Source organism: Vanellus vanellus, assembly GCF_965231255.1.
Source record: "Vanellus vanellus genome assembly, chromosome: 14".
NCBI classification, from domain to species: Eukaryota; Metazoa; Chordata; class Aves; order Charadriiformes; family Charadriidae; genus Vanellus; species Vanellus vanellus.
Genome location: NC_138919.1, coordinates 17,512,460 through 17,535,141, shown reverse-complemented (window position 1 = coordinate 17,535,141; position 22,682 = coordinate 17,512,460). Strand labels below are relative to the sequence as shown.

Sequence of the window (22,682 nt, the reverse complement as noted above, 5' to 3'; positions counted from 1 at the left end):
GAAACTAGAGCAGAACTGTGCTGAGAAAAGCATTTCTCTCAGGCCTCCGCGCTGCTTGGAGGTAAGAGGAGGGCGAGGGCAGCTGCTCCGTCCTGCAGCCCGGCTCCCCTCCCGGCCTGCCGTCCCCCAGCGTGGGCACGGGCACCGGGCTGGCGTCCGGACACCGGCAGTGGGGCAGCGAAGCTCAGACAGCAACACAGCGCTGCGTGGTCGCAGGAGCAAAGTCATCCCAGTCCCTAAAACCAGTAGAGATGGGACAGCAGTAGCTGGCACGATTTGATTTAACCTTTCCCTGGGTTATTGCATCTTCCCTTCGAGAGACTGGCTTTTTGGGCAGAGTTCCTGGCTTCTCGGCACTCCGATGAGACCAGGCTGCCTCAGCCTCGAGACAGCTCCCATCTGCACAGGTTTAAACCTCTCCAGTGTCACTGTCCCCTCCGATGTCTCCTACAGGTCCTCATCTGACGGGATCAACACTCTCTTCTCAATGTTTTTGCTCTTTCTGCCGCTCGGTCCTTCCACCTTGGAGGCCACGTGCCCGTTCTCCCCCGGTGCTTTGCGCTCTGCCTCCTGCATGGACTGCTGGGTGTACTGCTGGTACGCGGGCGAGAAGTTGTGGATCGCATCCTGCACGATGTCCTGGGGGCTTATGGTCTCCTTCAGCCCGCTCGAGATGCTCTGCATCGGGGCAAGGTTTGCTGAAAAACAGGGAGAGCGGGAGGGTGATGGGACATCAGACAGTCCCTGAGCCCAAGCGCTCCAAGACTGGAGTGACACTTTTCCTTAGAATTTCAAGATCAGGCCCTCATGGTGGGCCAAGCCAGCTTGTGGTGGCGAGCACCAAGGAGAAGAAAGGCAACCCCGGCTCCATGTTTCAAAGAGGATGGAACCTCTCCAGCCGCACATGCTGTAAGACCATAATCCCCTAATTCTGCCCATCCACAGTGAGGTCTCTTTTCCTATCCACTCGCTGTGGCTCGTGGGTATCATGAGGGGAGAGGGAGAAGCAGCTCATGGAGCTCAGGAGAAGGAAACTCCTCTGGTGGCTTTTAGCATCCCATTGAGAATGCTATAAGGGGGGTCTCCTCTTTTCTTATTTGCCGATGAAGGGAGAAAGAAGAGAGGAGGAGTTACCTGTTGAGTTTTCCTTCTTTTCTCTGTACACCTGGCAGGCGAACGCATAGCGCAGGGCAATGGAAGCAAAGAACATCTCAATGCAGATGATGAAGTTCTGGTAGCCAGCAGCCACCGTCCCAGCTCCCACCTCCTTCCCATCGATGATCTGAACTTCAGGGATCACCCCACATTTCTCCAGGATCGCAAGCAGTGTCCCTGTGCAGGGGAAGCAAGAGGGATCAGCTCTGGTCCTGTGTTCCTGGATCAGGTGGAACCACGGGAGGAGAAGCGCTGAGCGCCCGGGGTGGGACCCACCTTGCCAGAAGGAGAGGAAGATGACTGCCTTGATGGTGATGAACTTGAGGACCGGCTCAAACGGACGCAGCAGGTCCATGGTGGCAAAGTAGAATAGGAAGAGGGCATAAAGTGCCAGGCTGACGGAGAAGTTGTAGATGATGGTGATGTAGAGGTAGCCGCTTTGGACACTGCAGGGAGAGAGAGAGACAGAGCTGCTGCCCCGGGCTGTGGGAAGCGAAGCGGATGCAACCAGAGGCAAAGAAGGAAGAAATGGGGGAAAAGTGGGTGGCTTTGCTGTGGGGGAGAGCACAGCCCAGGAGAAAGGGGGGAGCGGGGGGGCACACTCGGCTTTTTTCTGTTGGTGGGACCTCTTTTATGATGGCTCATAGGAGTTTTGTCCCTCTCTTATTTGGGGGCAGCGAGTCTCCGTTCCCCGGTGCTTTGGGGTCCCTGTGCTCTCACTGCCCACGGGGGGGTGGCAGGACAACCCGACCCTTGTGATGGAACGGGGACCCATCCTGTCCCCTTCACCCTCCCCAGCCCGACCCAGCATCCTCACTTGAAGTCCCCGTCGTGGTACTTCCCAAACGCCTGCAGGATGATGGTGACGATGGCCATGAGGGGTTTCACGATGCAGAACTGCAGCGTGGCCTGCACAGGGGAGAGATGCGGTGCACCCCGGGCAGCAGGGACATCCCACCGCCCTCCCTGCAGCTCCTGCCACCCCCAACCCTCCACGCCCGCTCCCGGGACAGAGACACGGAGGAGAGAGCAGTCCTCCATCACAGGAGTGACCAGCGCTGCGGGGTGGAACATGAACCAGCTCAAGGTCTGCAGAAGGGGAGCAGGGCTCCCAAAAGCCAACTCCCGAAAGGCAGCGTAGCCGCTCCGAGGGGAGAGAGCGGGTGGCTTGGGGACAGACCGGTGGCAGGATTCAGCCCGCAGCGCAGCCCCGGAGAGGTGGAGAGCCGTCCAGGCCAACCTGGGACTGGACAGAGATGGCAATCTCAGCTCTGCAGTGGGAGGAGAGCCTGACTCAGCAGTGAGTCAGAGGAAAGGACAGCGAGCTCTGCGCCCTGCTGCTGGCCAGGCGCCGGCGAGCTGGGTGAGCTGCCTCCCTCGGAGGGAAAAATAAAACCCAAAAAAAGCATCTTGGGAGAGCGGGGAAGCAGAGCCCTCTCGGCAGGGCAGCGGGGAAGGGATCTGCCACCCGGAGAGAGAGCGCTCGTCAGAGGGGAGTGGAGCCGATGCACCCCATCGGGTACCCACCTGCTTGCAGAAGCGCAGGAACCCGATGGAGTAGGACATGCCCTGAAGGCAGCAGGTCCCGTAAAAGCAGCTGGATCTGGAAGCAGAAGCCGAGGAGATGCCGTTGGGGCTGCTGGATGGGGAAAGCGGGTGGAGGGTCGAGGAACTCGTGGCACGGTGGGACTTACGCAATGGGCTTCCCTCGGATCTCGGACATGATGGTGCTCTCCCCTCCGAGGTACTCGAAGCACAGGCTGAGGAAGCTGTAAATCACGAAAGCTGGCAAGGCAAGGGCAGACACGATCAGCAGGGCTGATGGAGATCCGCAGGGGGGTTGTTACATTTCACATTCCTTCCTGACCAGTTGTCTTATCCACCCCGCCACCACATGGGGATTTGGGACGCTGGTGGGTGGGAGCCCAGCGAGAGGAGCAGCAGGTCAAATCCATCTGACTTCCAAGCGGAGTCAGACGCACCGCACCGTGTGTGCAGGGTTCGTTGCAGACGCAGCAGCTCCTCCGGGCACACACAGCCCCTGCGTGTACGTGGCAGCAGTCGGAGGTCCCCGCAGTGCCTGTGGAGCCAACCTCCGCGCACACCCAGCCCAGCCCGGCCCAGGCAGGAGCGCAAGGGCCAGGGACCAGCTAAATTGCTGAGGGGCAGCACATGCGGCTGGTGGCCAGCAAGGAGCAGGTCCTGGACAGTTTTCTTGGACATCCCCATCACTTATTTTCTGTATACTCCAAACCCAAAGTAATACACCTGCCCGCACCCCTCTGTTCCCCAGGGGGGGAGCAACAAGCTGGAAGAGCAACCTCAATGCTGACGAGCTTCCCCTGCACCTCAAAACATCCCAACTCCCCGATTTCTTTGGTACATCTACCTTCCACTTTAGAGAACTGTATTTTTACCCCAAAAGCAGCCAGGAGCTCCCTTTCGGCAGGAGCATGATGCCTGCAGGCAGGCGGTGGAAAGGCACCAGCTCGTGTCTGCCCGTGGGGCATCCCCTCCCCGCTGCCGGGGGAGAGGGAAGGAGAAAACCTCTGCACAGGGGGAGGGAGAGCGGGTAGTAAAAGAGACGGAGATTTCCCACTTTGTGCAATCCAGGACGCTCCAGAAACACACAGGTCGGCGAGATGGGAGCCCGGCTTTGCCGTCAGCCTCCCTGCCAAGGACAGGCTGCGCTCACCTTCGTAGCAGTCGCGCACCGAGTCGAAGTAGACATAGTACTGGTGGCTTCCGAGGAGGAGGAGGCTGAGCCAGGAGTCGAAGGCGTAGACGGGCACGATGAAGAGGATGCGGATGATGTAGCGCTGCTCTTTGGGGACGGTGTAGTTCCTCAGGTGCGTGTAGATCTGCAAAGTGCCCGGCGTGCAGGAGGTCAGGATTAACCAGAGGTGCCCCAGCCTGGGGGGCTGCAGGAGGCTCATCCCATGTTGACCCTCCTCCCGGGGGCGAGAGCACCGCCGGTTTCCACCACAGACCCATGGCGGTGAACAGACATGTGAGCCAGGCTCCATCCCATTCCTCGGGGCAATCCCTTCCACGAAAACACGTGGAAATCGGGTCCCTCCCCCAGCAGCATGCCCTCCTCCATGGCAACCCCTGTGCAGCCCCGTCCCAGCGCTCGGAGGCACCAGCTTGCCCCAGGGCTGCCTTCAGCAGCACGGACCCACGCAGCACCCAAAACCATGCCCACCGGTGGTCTGTTTCAACCCAGTGGGCACAGACCCCGGGGTGCCACACGAGAAACCCCGTGGCGTGTTGCCACCGGGCAGTGCCGGTGCCCTGCAGCCTCTCCCGGCTCTGGCAGCCACCCGGGAAGCGCGTGGGCAAAGTCCACCCTCCCCAGCTGCCAGCACCAGGCTCCCGGCGGTGGAGATATCCCCTCCAGGCAGCAACAGGAGGAAATATTTATCCGGAGCTGAGTGATTTGTGATGAACTCGGGGGCAATCAATAGGTTTGCCCTTGCATCAGTCCCGGCACTGAGCCCCGTCGCTGATCCCATCCTGTACCTGGTGGAAGGTGACGATGAGCGCCGACCACACGAAGATGCCGGAGATGACCTGCGCCGCTGTGGTGGTCAGGAAAAGCTGCTGGCCATCTTCAGAGTCGTTGTGGGTGGCCGTGAGCAGGATGAGGGCCGGGGATGGGGGGGGTGAGGCCAGCCTGGGCGCCGTGCTGGGCCCCGGGGTGCCGGGCGCCGCGGGAGAGGGCAAGGCATGCGTGGCATTACTCATCTGCAGGGAGGGAGAGGCAAGGGGAGTGGTGCGGGAAGGCAGGACCGAGGTAAGCAGGTGAAGGGGAAGGTCTCGGAAGATTTCCCAGCCCACACGGTGTGGACAAACCTCCCCTGAGGTTTGTCTCCTCCCCAGGGTTTCTCCAGGGTGTCCCTCACCCAAACCAGCCTGTTCACCATGGTGGGGTCTGCTTCTCCCAGTGGGAAAATGAAAACGTCCTTCAAGAGCAGACCCTCTGTTCTCCGAGGAGGTGTGTGCGGTGCTCGTGTCCCCCAAAACACAAGCTGCTCCTTCCCAGCCTTGCTCCCTCTTGTTTTCCCAGCGGTCACTGTCCTGCTGGGAAGGGAAAGACCTGCCTGCGCTCGTGCCCCTGTGAGTTCACACGTGTGGCTCAAGACCCTTTTCCATCAGGAACCAGAGCCTTAAAGGTTAAACTCATCCCTCACCCATGATAATAACGAACCCCTTCCAACAGCCATCAGGACACCAATGTCCCTCTTGGGAGCCCAGAAAATGCTGGGATCTCTGTGGTCCACCCCCAAATTTGGCTGCTTTCCCCCTGCTGGGGGCAAACCCCAGGGCTGCTCGAGAAGCCGGAGGTTTGGCATCACCCAGGCTGTTTGGCCAACCTTGGCCCTTTCAGGATCACGAAGGTCTCGGTGTGCCGGCAATGGCGATCCCAAGACCTGAAGGGCAGCCAGCGGTCCCTCCCGCACCCGAATGAAGCCCAAGGGAGCAAGCGTGCCATGCTGCGGGCAGCGTGGGCAGAGCTGCTGCCCTTCGGGGATGCTGAAGCTCTACAGCATCTCCCCCACAGGTCCATCTTCCTCGCAGCCGGTCGCTCCAACGCCCTGAGCATTCCCAGCACGGAGCGTGGCCGGGGCGTTGGGGCACCACATACCCTGCGGCTCCAGACAGCGAGAACCAACCTAATAATACGCTCTTATTTATAGAGCGGCTTCATATCTCAAGGCCAACAGATGCACAAACTGCCATGTTCGGCCTCTCTTTCTGCTAATCTATGGAAAGCTGCTTTTCCCCCCCAAGTAGAACAATAGCGGTTTAAAAAAAAAAAAGAAAACAAACCCAAACAACCACCTGTGAGCAGAGCTCTAACAATACAGATGCTTCTCGGTGCATTGTTAACAAACAAAGATTTTAGCCCCTGGGTAACTACCGCCCTGGGGGTAAAACTGTGAGCGTGAACCGGTGAGAGGCAAGAAAATACCCGCTACAGGTAAAAGTGGTAGGAATGGCCCGTCTCGGAGAAAACACAGAAAACAAACCAAAGCAGGAGCTCTCCCTGCGGCTCCCTCTCCTGCCCTCTCCCCGAACCCCAACCTCACAGGAGAGGAAACTCAGCCAGTGTGGATCAAACAGCCCTAAAAATACCTTCCCCCTCCTCCCCCCTTCTCTGCCTGGCAGGAGCCGCCTGTAAGCGGAGATGCTGGCGAGGCCCCAGGAGCTCACCCCGGCGTACCTGCGCCCCGCGAGCGGGGAAGCGGAGCCGGCGATGGCTGGCGGGACAGCGGAGCTGATAGTGTTACGGTGGCAGCAGGGAACTGGGGGAACTGGGTTTTTTTCTTCCCTCCCCACCACCGTCCGGCCACCCCGTCCTGGCCAGCAGGAAGCAGGATCCCAGGGAGAGCCGGGAAGGGATCTGGTCTTTGGACAGACCTCGACGATGCCGGACCTGCCTTGTAAACATTAACAGGAGGCCGGAGATAGCTCACGGCGTGGGGAGGGAAGGGAGAGCCTGGCCGTGCCCCGGTCCCCGCAGCTCCTCGCTCTGTCTGGGGGTGCCCTGCTGCAGGTTGGGGCCGTACAGCCAGATTTGGCCACGCTTTCCCTCTGCCAGAGCATCACGACAGGGAAGGACACGATCCAGCTCACTTCCCTAGGACACGGCGGAGAGCTGTGCTCATCACCAGATGCATTTATTCTTGTTTTCGACCCGGCGCCGTGCCATGGCTGCTTGGCCCAAGACATCCCGACTCCTATTAGCTTTCCCAGCCGGGCTGCAGCCATCGCGGTTACGAGCACGGTGGCACCAGCAGCCGGTCCTGGCAGGCTCCCCGACATTGTCACACTCTGAACACGGCGGAGCAAGTCATTAAAAACAAAAGCCTCAGTGCCGCTCGGAGACCGGGCTCCCAGCTCCAGAGGTAATTAGATCCCGGCTGTGCAAGGTAGCCGGGCAATTCAATGCAGCTCGAGGGCCGTTTGCTTCCAAAACAAAGGCAGTGAGAAGACACGGAGAATAATACGAGCTGTAAAACTCAGCTCCTCGACAGGACTGCGCTGGTGCCACATCCAGTCTGGCTGTTTTTGGATACCATGTGGCACAGAGGTGCGGGTACCTGTTACGCTCCCTCCCTGGGATGTTAGAGGCGGGAGGTGAGGGCTGAGCAGAAAATAAACTGAGCGGTGACACTCGTGTTCATGCAGACCACCTGCAGACAGGGACTGCCCTCCCACCGCGGGCTGCCACAGCCCCTGCTCCCGGCTCGCGTCCCTCCCGGTGTCCCCAAGCACCCGGGATGAACCCCCACCTCGGCAGCGGGGCTGGGGTGGTGAGAAAGGAGAGGCGAACCCCCTGCAGCATCCCCCCCCCAGTGCCTCTGCGGTGCTGGTTGTGCGCCCCGGTAAAGGGGGAGGAATCAGTCCCTGACTCCCCCACCGCAGGGAGGGCAGCGTCCAGGCTCAGCACACCACCAGCGCAGAGGACATGCCTTTCCTCTTGATCGCTGTCAGATAAAGCCGGGACACGGGGATAATTTACCCGATCAACCTCTCCGTGCCACCCCCACAGCACCCAGGAGGAAGGACCTATAGCACGCAGCTATAAATTAAGGCAGGGCAGCACCAAGCCCTCCTCAAAGCCCGTCCGGAGAAGCGGGCGATGCAGGCACAGCAGCTCCCACGGTGCTCGGGACTGATGGCTGCGGCAACCTCTGCTCCGTGGAGGGGTGCTCCCAGCCACCGCGCACCCCTCGACCCTTCCTCAGGCCCCCACTTACCCTGCAGGGCTCCTCTGGGAGCGGATCTGGCTTCTCCGCATCCCCTGCGTCCTCCTCCACCTGCACCCACAGGAGACTCCTCCTCCGGCCGCCCTCCCAGCCCTGCCCGCCCGCTGCCACCCTGGCTGCACCCCGGGGCACTGCGGGAGCCGGAGCAGCAGGTCGGGGCTTTGCCTCCCGCGGAAAAGCCACCCAACTTACCTTTCCAGTCCGCCGCGCTCGGCGCCCACGCCCAGAAAGCAAACACAGATGGAAAACCACGGTGCAGCCCGACGCCGCTGCCCCCAGCCCGGCGCAATTCCTGCGGGTGAGAGGGTGGCAAAGGCAGATTTTCTTGCAATTGGGAATTAATCCTTACCCGGAGGAGAGCGATGACTAAAAGCTGGTGGTGACAGTGAATGTTTTTTGGGGCAGGCCTTCCCCCTGGTTTACTGCAGAGCAGGGAGGAGAGCAAAGTCGAAGGACCAATTGCTTGTGGTCTAATTTGTCGCCCGTGGAAAGGCAACAAGATAAGAGTGTCCTGGCTCCGAGCATCACATGGGAGAGATCTCCACGTCCTCTACCCACTGCCCTGCGGGGACCTGATGGCACACAGCGCCAGGAAATTCAGGCGGTTAAGTTGTGGGTGGCTTTTAGGTAGCAAAACTCAGGTCTTCAGGGCATAGCAGTGGTATGCCACCATACCACCATGGTGGAAGATGCGATTTGCATTCCATCTGCTAATTAATGTATGGTTTCCACAAGTTGTTGGCGCTACAGACACCATAAGAGCACCAAGATTTGGGAAATACGATGAATTTTGTGTCGGGAAAGAATCCCTAACTGGCAAACCAGGATCGACATTAACAAATTCCACATGCCTCTCAGCCCTCCTAGACAAAAAAAAAAAAAGAAAAAGTGTAAAAGAGGAAAAATTTGGAGTTCTGACAGATGCAAATCTTTGATTCTTGGAAGCACAGTTTGGAAATTATTTTTAGATGAAATTTTTTGTCAAGGGCAGCTGCAAGCCTGCAGCATTTGAATGTACTTTTAAAAAAAGTTTCATTTCTCATAATCCCTTAAATACTGTAAATACCTCTTACTTCAGAGAAAAGAGGCCTTTCGAAATGCATTTTCTGCTTTCCCACTTTTAGGGGATTTTTCTTTTTAGAAACAGAAATGACACAGCAACTGGATCTACGTGGGGTGGGCAGAGGCTCTGTGCTGATTCTGCTGATACCAACAGGTCTTACCACAGCACAGGTCTTCCATGCCCAGAATTGAAACGCGAGACCTGGCCCCTGTCCGCTCTCTCAAGTTCATAAGTTACAAAAGTGTGTAACGGCTCACTTAAAAATTTACTACTTGTTGTTATTTGTTACAAGAAGTGGTAAAAACAAATGTGCATTCCAAGCCAAACTTTTGCCATTTGCTATTGAGCATTGCACCAACTCATACGGCTGCATCTAACGCTTGTTTTTTTCAACGGAGTTGGGAGAAACCCCCGTGTAACCTCCCCAAATCCTTCTGTCCCTGTGTCTCCTGTGACAGGTGCCTCAGGAGAGGGACAGCTCGCTGCAGGTGGTCCGAGCCACGTGCGTGCTGCCCCTCCGATGTGCTGGGACCATGTAATCCATAAGCAGCTGCTATTTTGTCTTTTTCTCACCACTAATTTGGGTTCCTGTCTTCCACCCTGATGTCAGCTTTCATGAAACTTGCAGAGCAAAATTATCTGCCTTTCTTTAAAATCGGAGTGAAAGTGGAAAATGGATCCAGACTACATCAGGAAAGGGACTGACATAAGGACAAAAGCAGTCGTATAGGACTCATTTTCTTAAAAACAGGCAAGAAAATGTTTCCTGTTATGCAATTGCTTTTGATTTGTTACTGAGGCTTGTATTTCAATTGAAGTGATTTTCACAGAGCAAAAAAGAAAACAGGTAAAATTAGATCCATCAATGTTTCTTTTATTCACTCTGCACTGGGTGTTCCCCCTTTGCGGTACAGTGTAGCTACAGAGTTTGGCATCTGTCGCTCCTGCGGACACAAGCGCAGAGCCGTGCCATCTCCCAAACATACATCCCACCCAGTGTGATAAAAATAATACTTCTCTTGTATATGTTGAGACAATTGTTCTCGTCTCATCACTGACTATATGGACTGCAAACCTGTCACAGTAATAAAACCCAAAAGCGTTCTACACAGTAGAGAAAAAATTCATGAAATTCCTCAGTACGTCCAAAACCAGCACAAAGACATTCCATCATTTTCATTTCTTGTCCTTTTAAATAAGTGGTGATGAGTCATGGACTCAAGATCATTTCCTTGAATCCAGATGGCATAACTTCACCACACTTGGCAACTTCGGATCACTTCCCGTAGAGCTTGTATTCCTTCCACAGTCTTGTCCTTTAAAGCCATGGCGAGAAGAACAGGTTTGTTCCCAGCTTCCTGAGACACGAACGCCACCAGGTTTTTGGCACAAACATGGACAAGAGGCTGAAAAGGAAAGATATACAGATGTACGCTCTTACAGTGCGCAGAGCCCTCCCACACTGGTTAGGAGAGGAAGAGTCCTGCAACGACACAGAGCGTGTTGAGAACCTGTCCATACTGGACTCGCGCTGAGCGTGCAGTTTGCTGAAGGGTTTCAATACAACTGAGAACAGACACACACTTTGGCTGGTCAGCAATGCTGAGCCACCCTACGGGGAACTTTAGAAAGCACCTTCTCAGCCAGCTCAAAAGGAGCCATAAGCGACAGCCACCCAAACCACCTGGAAACAACTTCACTGGAGCTGCACTCGAATCGAGTTTTGCACCGGTCTGGAAAACTTGTTAAGTCGGTATGGAGAATCTTTTCCTTCTGCTAATCCTCCCACCCAAACTACATCACCAAATATCAAATTATATGGCCATGGATCAAAATGCCTCTATTTCCATCATAGCCAGATCTCTGAAGAAGTTTCCAAGTACACTTTTCTTTTAAAAACTTGTTGCTGAAGAGAGTATGTTCTGCTGACAAGCTCTGGAAAAAAAAAGCATTATTTTTGCAATTCCTAGAGACCCCAAAATGGCGTTATGTACACCATCTTTGCACGCCGTGTGTAAAGGACGTGTTTTTGATTTTAACAGAATAATGAAAAACAGAAATAAGAAGCGAGGCTGAAGGAGGGAAGGGATACAATCTTCTTAATGAGGTTTCTTTAACAAGAACACCCAGCTTGTCTGGGTTTTATTTACACCCACAGTTATGCATTTATCAGAAGGATCAGTTTGCTTGATTTCAGTGTGGTTTCGAAGTGTGTGCCATCCCAAACAGGGATCTTAATGGTGACAAGCAGGAAGACAGCAAACTAGCGAAAGCCTTTTCTTAAAAGTTTAGATGGATTAAGTTGATAAAATGATTTAAAAATACTACGTGACAAAGTAAACAAAGGCACTTCCAATCTCCAAATAAAACACAAAACCAGCTTGGGGGTGGAGGCGGTCAGAATTAGCAGACATCACTCCAGGGAAAGCAAAGCATCTCCCATCCAGAGATGAAGCCTATTGCTGGAGAACGTGAACTCCGTAAGGGAAAGCCACGGACAGAATCAGGAACTTGTGTTGCTAGAGTTTTTCTAGTTAAGGTTAGCAAGTAATATTTGATAGCTCCAACCCTGATGGAAAATCGTGTAATCTTGTAGCTCTGTAACTTTCTGTTTTAATACTTGACTAGTTGACGCTTTGCGAAATACATTTTCTTCTGCCTTCTCTCCAGCTTTGTGAAATGGTCGATAAAAACTCATTTTGTTGAAGCAAAACAAATTAAACTTTATCAAGGGTAGGTGCTGGCAGGCACACTTGGGAGAGGGCAACTAAAGTCCATTACAGGGATGGCATAGATTGGGGTGGGGGCAAGAAAAGGGACTTGAAAAGGAAAACAAACTCACTGGAACAGAAACACAGAAAAGGTTATCAAAGGCCGCATGTTTGATCTCACAACCCTTAAATCAACAAGAGCTTTATCAAACCTTCCACACACACAGCGAAGCAATCCATATCCTGTAGGGGACACAATAACAGATCCCCAAACCATTCACGATTAGTTAAACTTTTGTGATGTCAAAGAGCAGGTGAGCATGCATACTTTTCTGATGAACCTCTCTCCCCTCAGAAGAGATTTTTTAATTCATCTTACTGCTGTGCAAACACTGCTTAACTGCTGTGATTCACCAACTCCCTGGCAACTTGCACAGCCTCACCTACTACATTTCCCCTTTCTCCTTGCTGCCTGTGCACTGCGCATCCGCTCTCACCTCATCCTTGCCCAGTAGCACCTTTGTGGTGAGCGAGGGCCTTCCCACGTTGTCCCCTATCGTGTTGGGGTCCACGTAGACGATGGTCCCCATCTTGCCATACTGCGTGACTACCACGAGGACGGAGTTGGAGAATGCCGTGCACACCACCTCTGTCGGGACGCCGTGTACCACCTCCTCCCGCTGCTTGGACATCACGATGGGACTTGCTTCCATTGCTGCGGAAAAAGAACGATAGAACAACAATAACAATAGAATAACACTAGATTAAAAACACAGCCCATGGGCTAGATAAAGCCTGAATCCTTCCCCTCGTTTGAAACACCCAGGTTAAGCTGATTTCAGAGCACAAAAGCATCCAGAGGTGCATGTCTGTCACAGGAACAACAACCAACGTCCCACATCCCTGACCGGGAAGGGAAATTTAACTGCCCGGCACCAACGGCCTGCACTCCCCCCGCACCGAGGAGCTGCCATCTTTAGGGTTTCGTGCTAATCACGGTTCCACAGCCATGACACCTATGGAGGAGGCCGCCCCGAAGCCCGCCCCACCGCGACGTCCCCTCCCTCGCAGCCTCCCGGAGGGGGGCGACCCCCGAGCCCCGCTTATCCACCCCGGGCCCCGCAGGCCCCGGCCGCTTCCTCAAGGAGGCGGCCGCCCGCCCCTAGGCCGGGCCGAGCCTGAGGAGAGGCCGCGGCCGCCCCTACCCGCTCCGGGCCCCGCCGCTCTTCGCCCGAGCCCGCCCCGCCGCGGCGGATCATCGGCGCCTTTCCCCTCCCTCCGCCGGCCGGCGGCGCGGGGAGATGGCGCAGGGAAGCCGCCGCCCTTCCTTCTCTTCCCCTCCCCTCAGCGCCGCGGCGCCATTACCTGCGCCCGCCCGGCCCGCCGCCGCCATCTCCAGCGCCCCCCGCCCGCTCTCCTCAGGGACATCGCCCGCCCCGGGGCTGGGTTCCTTCCCCCGGCCCGGCCGCCTCGGCTGATTTCTGCCCGTTTTATGCCGGTTTTGTGCCCGTTTTACACCCGCTCCCGCCGTGTGTGTGTGTGTGATGCCACACGGCAGCAGCCCCACCCGTGGCCCTGAGGCAGTGGCGTGTGCCCTCAGGGCCGTGAGGGGACACGGCCAACCTGCGGCCTGGGGGGAGGCCGCGAATTTTGATATATTGTGTTAAATTATTATTTATTTTTCACCTAATTTCCACTTGGGATGGGAGCGTTCCTACCTGCTGGGTTATGTCAGGCCACACTTAAGGCCCCAAGCGTGCTTTCCCATCAAAATAAGGCTGGTTCAGGGCCATAGGAGCGGGCCCTGTCAGAGGGGCCTGGCTGCCGAGGGGCCGAACGGTGGCAAGCGGTGGCGTGTTGGGCAACAAAATGCTCCATGCATGGTCTACCTCCGTCAGGAGCAAAGCATGGGGCTGGAGGGACCGATGGCGGCCGCCCAGCGGTGCTGCCGTGGGAGATATGGACATCGGTGTGAAGAGTGTGAAAAGAAACACGTGTGTCCCATCAGCGATATGTGCAGACGTTCCTTTCTGTTAATTGCCTACAGTTAATTCAGTGCGAGTTCTTGCTCTTCTTTGAAATACTGCTACTCATGAATAATAACTTTGTATAAAGTTCTGAAAATTGGGATTTCTCAGATCTTTGCAACTCACCAGAGTTCTGCAGTTGCTGCGTCTAAAATACACTCCAAACCTTGGTTTCTAGGTGTCAGCTCTCCTTTACTGTCATTTCCCCCCCACACAAAAGGTTGCAGCTGTGGCTGCAGCAATACAGCAATAGCAACTTGGGTTCTGGGTTATCCGTTCAGGTAACCTCTCTTAAGAACCGCGTGATTTTTTATTTCTTTTTTTTTTTTTTTTTTTTATTAAAAGCTTTAACAAAACTTGACTATGGGAACAGCATGTAAACTTCGTGCTGAGAATCCTTTAAATTGCCGTTAGAGAGCAGCAGAGGTCCACGGAAAAGCTTGAAATTCAGCAGGTTATTCTTATGGTTAATTCAAACAGAGAGGCCTGATACCTTCTCGGCACTCCGTGCAATCTGGCAAATAGTCTGTTTTCCAGCACTGCGAAAAACCAACATTCCTCTTTCTTGCTTACCACAACCACTCGAGGCTTTGCCTGTTTGACGGAGATAATAGCAGCTCTTGTCAGTAAAGACTCCTGACTTATAAAGAAGTTTATTCCTGCTCTGCCTTCTCCGGAGAATAATTTTACTTCAGGAAACACAAAGGACCGGATTCTTCCTGCTGCCCTTGCTAGCCTCCATTTTATTTCTTACATGACAGGAGGACAGAGAGAGTCCGCTCTAGTTCAGATTTACATGGAAACACTGTATTTCACTGTTTTGTATTAATTTGGGACAGCAGAATTATTTTTAGCAGTTTCAATCAATGAGTGGGATATCTCATTTTGGCATGGAGCTGAGGTGGCATATAGCAAACTCAAGAAGCAGACAGCAGGAGGTAACTGAGCACGGAATCTTCATCACTGAAAGTAAATACATTTTTAAAAGTGAACTAAGGAGAAGGCTTCTGTCATCTATGTGACTGAGGCAGAGGATGGAGATTTGAGAATACACATGGTAGCAGGTAACGGGACCTTTCCCGAGGGGTCTGTCTTGCCTGCCTCCTGCTTCCCAGCATTTTCTGGCTGAGAAGGGCATGTATCTGTACTTAAGCTCCCGTTATCTCTTTTCCTCCAAAGATCCCTAATCACATTGCAAACATTATTGCATTTAGCTTCATAAACTCTCTTTCGACATAAGACATTATTAGTATACCCCGTTTTACGCTCTGAGGGAAATAAAGAATCGAGACAGACAGCAGTTCAGAGCCATCAAATCCTCGTCTGGAGATTCTGCTGGATTTCAGGATCCCTTCTTCCACTCCCGTGCACTCGCTGCTGAAGAGACATAAGTCGTGCATGTCACTATCTCAATTACCATAGAAAATCAATGACTGTGCAGCCCCGTACTTTGACAAGAAAAACTACCCATAATATTGCAGCTTTATGCCTTTATTATTATTTATTTGAGCAGTTTCTTACTACTCTTCTTTTTAAACTGCTTAAGTGCCTCTGTGTGTGTAGAGTGGAAGGAGGCTGCTTTTTAAAATAATCTTTGCATTTATCTGGACTGATTTTGTAGAGCAAATGCCTAAGATCCACAGAGCATCAGAAATGTTTCCCACTTCTCTCGAAAACTAGACACACAGCGTTTCAGGACATCCATTAATAATCCCTGCTCTTGGGAGCGCCTAGCTATCAAAGTGCTGGGTTGGTTTATTAGTTTACAGGTTATTACTTCTCTAGTTTAGATTTCTCTCTTGTACCTTTTATGATGCAGAATATAGACTGTGAGCTGGAACCTCAGGTGCAGCTGAGCTCTGGGCTGCGCAGCCAAGGAGAGAGGAAGGGAATTAGTTTGCTCCCCGATGCGGGAGCTGCTCGGGAATTATTCTGACCCTTGTTATAAATCAGGTACGTGAAGCAGAGCTGCCTTTTAAGTATGTTCCTCTGGCCAGGCAATATCAAAGTGCTCCTCTTCCCCTTATTGCTGTCACAGCAAGGGCGGGAGGGTGTGGGTGGTGTGGGTTTGTGTTAGCGCTCTCTCCATAACGCCGTTGTGTCAAAGGGGTAGGAGGGATGGTGGAAATCCACCTCCTGGTGCTTTCAAGCGGTTCCCACTGCATTTAAAGGGAGTCTGGCAGAGGCAGTGCCCAGAAAAATACGACTGAGTTGAGGCCCTTGGGGAATCGGGTGGAGGAGCACATCTGGGGCTGTTCTCGAAGACTGGCTTGAGCCCCACAAGTCTGGTCTCCGTGGCTGACTCTCTCTGCAGTCAGCGGAGAGAGGCTTTGTGACTGCTTGGCAAAAAGCGGAAACACAGCTTTGAACCTGGCTATCCACCGTCGGGAGTTAAGCCTGCTGCGGCTGACGTTGGCTCTTTTGTCTCCTGGTTTCTAGATCTCAGCCTGACACAGGTATGGGCCTTCCAAACATGACCAAAACCCAACTGCTCCTGCACATGGACAGAAACAGGACATCAGGTTTGCAGGGAAACCTGAGGTTACAGCGTGAGCAGCTGAGGAGTTCAGACGTGTCCAGGATTGGGTGATAGCTGAACAGCATTCTCAGAGTTAAAGCTCTGAGGCTCTCACTTTATGTGCTCATATTTTGAAGGAAGGTGGGGGGATTCTGGCTCTTCTATGCATTGATCCCTTTTCTGTGCTCCCTAGGATAACGAATAGTATCATTTCTTATTCTGAGGGACAAATTTAAGAGGTTTTCTTTGTTCTTAAGTTGTCCACGTGGCTCTTATTATACGGGACATTTCTTATTTCATTCATTGCAGGAGTAAGAGGAAGGCTAAGCTGATCAATCAGGCATTGCAGAATCACTCTAAGCTATTTAGTTGTTGAGTAAACCTTTTTTTTTTTTTTCCCAGTGTAGAATTCAGTCGGAAAAAACACAGTCTTTTAAGAAAAAATAAACATAAAGCTCAAACCCAAATTGTTTTCTTTCTGTGTGAGCTGCACTCCTGCTGCCCATCTGAAATGGAAATGCTGGATGTCTTTGCGTGCCTGAGACTGTCAGGTGATGCTATTGTTTTGTTTTCTTTTGCATTTGCAACTGAGTAAGGAAACAATATGGGAATGTTCATTAATGTTTGTGTAAATAGTAACTGCCCACATATGAGCACTAGCATATTTTCCTGCGAAAGCTCAATGTGCAGGGTAGGCTTTAAAAACATGGCAGTGAGCCAGCACGCTCTGGCTGGGCCTGGAAACATCTAGGTAGCAATTTGACTGGAGCTCTTTGGATTTTTTTTTTCAGTCAGATTTAGCAACCTATAAATAGAGGAGTACTCCAGCCCTTGTAGGACTTTGTTATGCTGTGTCATTTGTGTTTTCTGAGCTGCTGTGCAGGCAGGAAAAGGAGGACTTCAGATCCACTGGGCCGGGATGAGAAAGGAGCTCCCTCAGTGCTGGGGGAGAGGTTCAGATTCAGAGGTTCTGGGATTGCAGAGCTTGGCAAAAGTGAGGCAAGTTGCACCTACAGAAGGACGTTGCTGCAAACAGTTTCTTTGGTGGTTCATCTCAAACAGCAGTAGTTTTCATATATTAAGTACCTTTAAAACCAGCCGATCCCACATTTCTTAGCAAAAAATATCCAGAAATTGTTTCACCAACCACTGAAATGAAAATGACATTCTTGAAATGTGTGAGATACATCTCCAGACTAGCTCCTGACTACCTAAGAGAGCTAAAAGAGCTCCAGCTGCCTAAAAGAGTCAGGATTACATCATGCAGTCAACCTGGTGCTGTCTAATGATAATTTTATCCTTGATATTTATCATGAGATAACAGCTGGCTGTACTGGACACTGTAGCCAGGGGGTATGGAGCAGACAGAGTTATCATGAGGCAAGATTGAGTTTGAGTACTGTTTACATAATTTTCATTTGTCAAATAACAGCCCTACATAGATCATGACGATGACAGTGCCTGTGGATGGTATCATCCATCAACAGATCCACCCTGTGAACAGCAGAAGCTTTGCATTACTGGAATGGCTGAAGAAATTATTTCTGTGGATCAGTAAAGACAGCAGTAATTGCCATAAAGCTCACTATAGTTTATGCAGGAGTTTTTCAGCTGCTCATGGTGGTCTGTCAGATGAAAGACAGTGTGCAAATGGAGTGGATCATAAAAATAATTGTAGCATAGCTTCTAAGAACAAAACTCATACCACACTGTTCCTAAGAACTGCAAAAACACGGAAAATAACAACATGGCTTTTGCAGAAGCAACGAGAGAATGTCAGAGTATTAGTATGATACTAACAGTATAGTCAGATGTATAAATCACTTAATTGTGACAGCAAATTAAATAGTGTTGTTGTCTAGAATTCACCCATAGTTAAAATGATGTATGTTGATGAGACAAATGCCTTATGTGCTGCCAGTAATAAATTAGCTCCTCTTTCAAGTGAGAAAACAATTAAAAACTTGGTTGAAAAGGGCATATTTTCTCTGTGGCCACTGATCCCTCAAACTCTGGAAATAATAAAGTGTTTCTAATAGTTGTTCATTATTACACAGTTGAAAGAGGAAAAATCCATTGTCTCATTATGTTCAAGACAGTTATGAAATTGCATTGGGAATATTTGAAAATGTAAGAGGCATATAACCAAATGGTTTCAACTTTGACAATGTATCATCATTTGCAGTTCATAATGCTGCTGTTAACTTTGGGAGATATCAGTCAGAGCACACAGTGGAAAATGAGAATAAATATTTACTTTTCGATTATATACTGCATAAATAACAGCAAAGTACGCAGTAGATAGGTCATGATCCAATTTTGAGGGTTGTGTAACAAAACTTTCAGAATTACAGGAGGTATTCAATTTGCAGAACTTAAATATGTGGAAACACTAAGGCATTTCCCAATGAAGTGGGCAACTCTGTGCCTTGCCAATGACACAATAACAAAATGATTTCTGCATATTACAAATTAATCGTGGATATTAGGTGAAGATTGGCCCCATCTGATTTTTAAGTTCTTTATAGATGTTGAAGATGGAGATGGTGGAAATGCCTGGTGTCTGAATGCTTCCTCTTTCATAGTACGTTAAATTTTTTTGCAATCTAGTCAAAATTAAAATCCTTTCTGAAGTTTGGCACGTAAAACATTAGCTATGCTGTAGGTGACAATAAAGAATCAAAGTCAGCTCTACGTAAAGACTTACCATGACAAGGCAAAAGAATGTGGGCAGATGCCCTTCAGTGGGATGGAGAGGCTCTCGGATCTCAGTCTTCATCTGCCAGTACTGACCTGATTCACAGGCTGTCTCTGAAAAAGCGTGAGAATTTAGAAAACTGGAAAACATATCGAAGGACTTATCTATGACAGAAGATTGGAAATACATTTATGAGGAATATTGTGATTCAAAAGGTTTTGTGAGGCACGTGCGTGTGCTGCAGGAATTGGTATTTAGAAGTGCTTCAGATCGTACGTATCTCCATTTCGGAAAACTTGTAGTTTACTACATCCGTTCCTGTCTCTAGAGAGTCATATAATAAATATTTTCTCTTGGAAGCAGATTCGACACTTCAGAAACCTGCAAAATGTTGTTTGTTAAAGCTGAATTTTAAAGTTAATTTTAACTGACCACATAAAGAAATTTATGAAGGAAAGTAAAAAGAAATAGGTATTGAAATTGTGTGTTAGTGCCACTCTAGGTAATGATCTGCAGTTTGTGATAGTTGAATTGTGCATTTGATGGACGGTACAAATGCACTCTTAGGAGAAAGATACAATAATATACTAAGGAAAGTTGCATTAAAATAAAATACTGTCCCTTATTTCACAGGTGTTTATCTCCTATTTCTGTCCAAGAAACACAATAATCAAGAAAAGCGGATGTGCTATCAACTTCTTGAGTTTCATCCTGGAAGTGAGGTTGGAATATTCCATAAGGAAATCAATGTCATTCTCCTGCTCTCTCTTGTGTCTCTGTAAGAAATGTTCTGCCTAAGTCTTTCTCTGCTCTGTACTTACAATTCTCCTTCTGTTTCTCTAGGCGACTCTGGGCTGAGCTCATGTTTTCACTCTTAACTTCATGTGAGCCTCCTTTCCTATCTCTTCCAAGAGCATTTTGGAACCAGTTTGCCCTGAAACCCTGAGATCAGAGAACACTGGGGGATTAGTTTTAAACTTGTTAAACTGAATTAACACTCCTGCCACATGATTCTGGCCTGTGCCAGTCCTTCTAATCTTGTTCGGAGTTTAGGATAATTTGTTTAGTAGTGCTGATCAGCTGGAGGTTAATTCAATTGGACTTTGGTTATTTATTCATGCCCAGATTTGCTAAGTGTCACAGCAGATACATGAGGTCTCTGTTACAGTTATGAGACGGCTTCATTAGTGTGACGGAGAGTCCATCTGGATGACTTCCTTTCCTCACTGCAATAACTGGCTGTCAGGGCTCTCTCCAGTGCAAAAAAAAATCCTTATATAACATTTTCCTTTCATTTGTGTCATAAGTGTATTGATTACAACTTAAAATGCACTTCTCCATTCCGATTGCTGGGATTGCCAATAATCTTTCTCAAGGATCTCAGCAGTAGTCCAGTGCTACATTTCAAATTAATACCAGAATTTGAAAGAAAAGTACCAATATGTTTTAAAAGCCATTGATTATTAATAATGTGTTTTCACGCAGTATTTTGGTCCTGCTCACTTCAAGGTCCACTTTCCCTATCAGTGAAATGCGGCCAGCGCTGGGGTGGAACACGGTCCGTCTTTTACACTGCCCAGAATTAACTACCCAGAAATGGAAGACAAAAAGGAAGAAGAAAATTGCATCCTGCTGAAACCGCTGGAGGAATTTAGGTTGGCAGAACGTTGTTTCTTGAACTGGAATGTGGCCAGGACACCAGGATTAATGTTAGCACAAAATGCCACTTGATTGCAAGTGTTCGGATAACCTTGGATGAAAGTCTTATCTGAAAAGAGGCTCTTCTAACAGAATAGGGCTCCCTGATATTGGCTGGGACTTTGGTTCAGGGTTGACTCAGAGAATTTTTGCTATTTGCTTCAGCAGTTTTTGAATGGGGCAGCTCTTGAATGGTAACAGACATCCCCTTCACAGCCTGCAGCACAGCAGATAATTTCCCAGAGAGGATTCCATGCCGTAGACCGATGTCTCATTTTAGAGATGTTTCCTGATATGTCATGCAAACATTACAAATAGGAGCCTGAAGAGATGCTTGTTGGGGAAAGGTCGTAAAGATTAGAAAGCAGGAAAAATGTCCAGTGTTGAGAAGGCACTGGCCCGAGCTGAGCTTCTGTGGCCACATATATGTGGAATAGCTATATATGTCATGGAGTTACTCCTGAGCAAGCAAGACCAGCATTTGCCTCATTTTTGTTTTATTCTCCTCTCTGAATGTTTCTACTGTCGGTCCTCTAATACACGTTATGGGTTGTGCTGGTGGAACCAGGTGGTGCCTGGTGAAAGCTTTGATGATTAAGAGCAGTGTTAATCAAAATTTCTTCTCTTGCTCTCAATTTTTCAATTAAATTGTAGATCTGTGCTGAGGAACAACCATTAACTTCCAGGGAGTGAGAAATGTTCCCACATGTTTGGCCTTCTTCAGAAAACCCTGTCACAGTTACATACCGTGAAATATGGTTTCCAACAGAACAATGTTCCCCAAACCAGCTGGGACCCACATTACAACTCAGCATTCTTTGCAGAAGTTTATTTGCTGTTGACTTGGAGGCCAAGTTGGAGCTTTTGAGAGGAGTTTCTACTTATCGACACAACAATGCAACATGGGTCCCGCAGCATCAGCTCCCACAGAGAAGCTGGAGAGAGCAAGGCTAAGAGAAAAATGTGTCCGTACCCATCTTCGCCACCAGACGAGTGACCTGCTGCAGGGTTTGGTGTTTCTTGCACTGGCCCTGGGTCTCACATGCCTGCGTGGGTGAAAGGAAAGCAGCCAGGGACCACGTCGAGGCAGCCTGCCATAAATTATGAAGGGGGCAGTATCTGCAAAGGCCAGCGTGTATTCTCAAAAGACAGGATCCCTGTCTGGAGGAGAAAGGTGCAATTCCATCTCTGTGGGCATTTTCCTGATACTACACCCCCTTCTTTACAGTCAGGCAGGAGGTCCGTGCAAAGGGAACAGCCCTTGTGGGGCTGTATGTCAGCTGCATGTCAGCTGCATATGTGGTTAAGCTGTATGTGAGCGTGGGTCTTGCTTTGCTATTTGTTTTTGAGGGCAAACCCCATCACTGCTGTTATGTGGGGTGAATCTGACCTAGACCGTTTTGCAAGTAGGAGCTATTTTCCATCCTACCTGAACCCCATTAGGTTTTCCCTTGTTTTCCATGGGAGGACACTGATTGTCCCCTCTCCCCCAGCCCAGCCTTCCCATTCCTCTTCTGCAGCAGCTGACTTGTATATGAGCCAAGATACGATTCCCCTAAGAATTCACTTCATTTAATATTCCTCTTCCCTGCCTTCATTATTTTTCATTTATAGGTTAACCAGCACCTGAGATGCTCGGTGCTTTCCCTAACTTTACTTTGACTAGGTAAACTTTTAAATTAAACATTTTCATTCCCCCCTTCCTTTTGTTTGAGGGTTACTGTATAATTCTGTATTTAAAAAAAAAAACAGGAAAAAGAGAAGTAATCACAGATGCATTTTGCTGAGAAGAGATAGATGGCCTGACATAAAGGATTGAACATACTATTCCACAGATATCCCTGCATCTGACAAAATAGGCCAAACTCGTTCTTTATGTAGCTCCACCAGGGATGAACAAGACCCAGGGGCTGTAAGGAAAACCACGTGCTGACATTTTGTTTCATCGAGTCCCTGGAACATTGAATATGCTCTTGATATGCAAGAGTAGGCTGAAATCTGCAATCAGCTCCACGAGTGTAATTGAATCTGAGTCA

General features: G+C 50.4%; 2 protein-coding genes across 2 annotated transcripts; both read right to left on the bottom strand.

Annotated features, from left to right (window-relative positions):
- Nucleotides 1–446: 446 nt before the first annotated feature.
- Nucleotides 447–7,946, bottom strand: TMEM184A (transmembrane protein 184A). Its single transcript, XM_082490530.1, has 9 exons — nt 7,923–7,946; nt 4,678–4,902; nt 3,851–4,016; nt 2,850–2,940; nt 2,683–2,758; nt 1,973–2,064; nt 1,432–1,601; nt 1,135–1,332; nt 447–698 (listed from the first exon to the last, which is right to left on the bottom strand). The coding sequence occupies exons 2-9, from the start codon at nt 4,900–4,902 to the stop codon at nt 448–450; spliced, it is 1,269 nt and encodes a 422-aa protein (XP_082346656.1). The 5' UTR covers nt 7,923–7,946; the 3' UTR covers nt 447.
- Nucleotides 7,947–9,852: 1,906 nt separating this feature from the next.
- On the bottom strand, nt 9,853–12,933 carry PSMG3 (proteasome assembly chaperone 3). The gene is made up of 3 exons (XM_082490362.1): nt 12,911–12,933; nt 12,203–12,420; nt 9,853–10,400 (listed from the first exon to the last, which is right to left on the bottom strand). The coding sequence occupies exons 2-3, from the start codon at nt 12,416–12,418 to the stop codon at nt 10,248–10,250; spliced, it is 369 nt and encodes a 122-aa protein (XP_082346488.1). The 5' UTR covers nt 12,419–12,420; nt 12,911–12,933; the 3' UTR covers nt 9,853–10,247.
- Nucleotides 12,934–22,682: the final 9,749 nt, after the last annotated feature.

Excerpts from the sequence above, each read along its gene's own strand:
- PSMG3 (XM_082490362.1), bottom strand. The coding sequence starts at position 12,418 with ATGGAAGCAAGTCCCATCGTGATGTCCAAGCAGCGGGAGGAGGTGGTA. Across the intron at positions 10,401-12,202 it reads TGCTACTGGGCAAGGATGAG|CCTCTTGTCCATGTTTGTGC; the intron begins GTGAGAGCGGAT and ends TTTCCTTTTCAG.
- TMEM184A (XM_082490530.1), bottom strand. The coding sequence starts at position 4,902 with ATGAGTAATGCCACGCATGCCTTGCCCTCTCCCGCGGCGCCCGGCACC. Across the intron at positions 2,941-3,850 it reads GGTGCGCGACTGCTACGAAG|CTTTCGTGATTTACAGCTTC; the intron begins GTGAGCGCAGCC and ends TTGCCTTGCCAG. Across the intron at positions 2,065-2,682 it reads TCCTGCGCTTCTGCAAGCAG|GCCACGCTGCAGTTCTGCAT; the intron begins GTGGGTACCCGA and ends TCCCCTGTGCAG.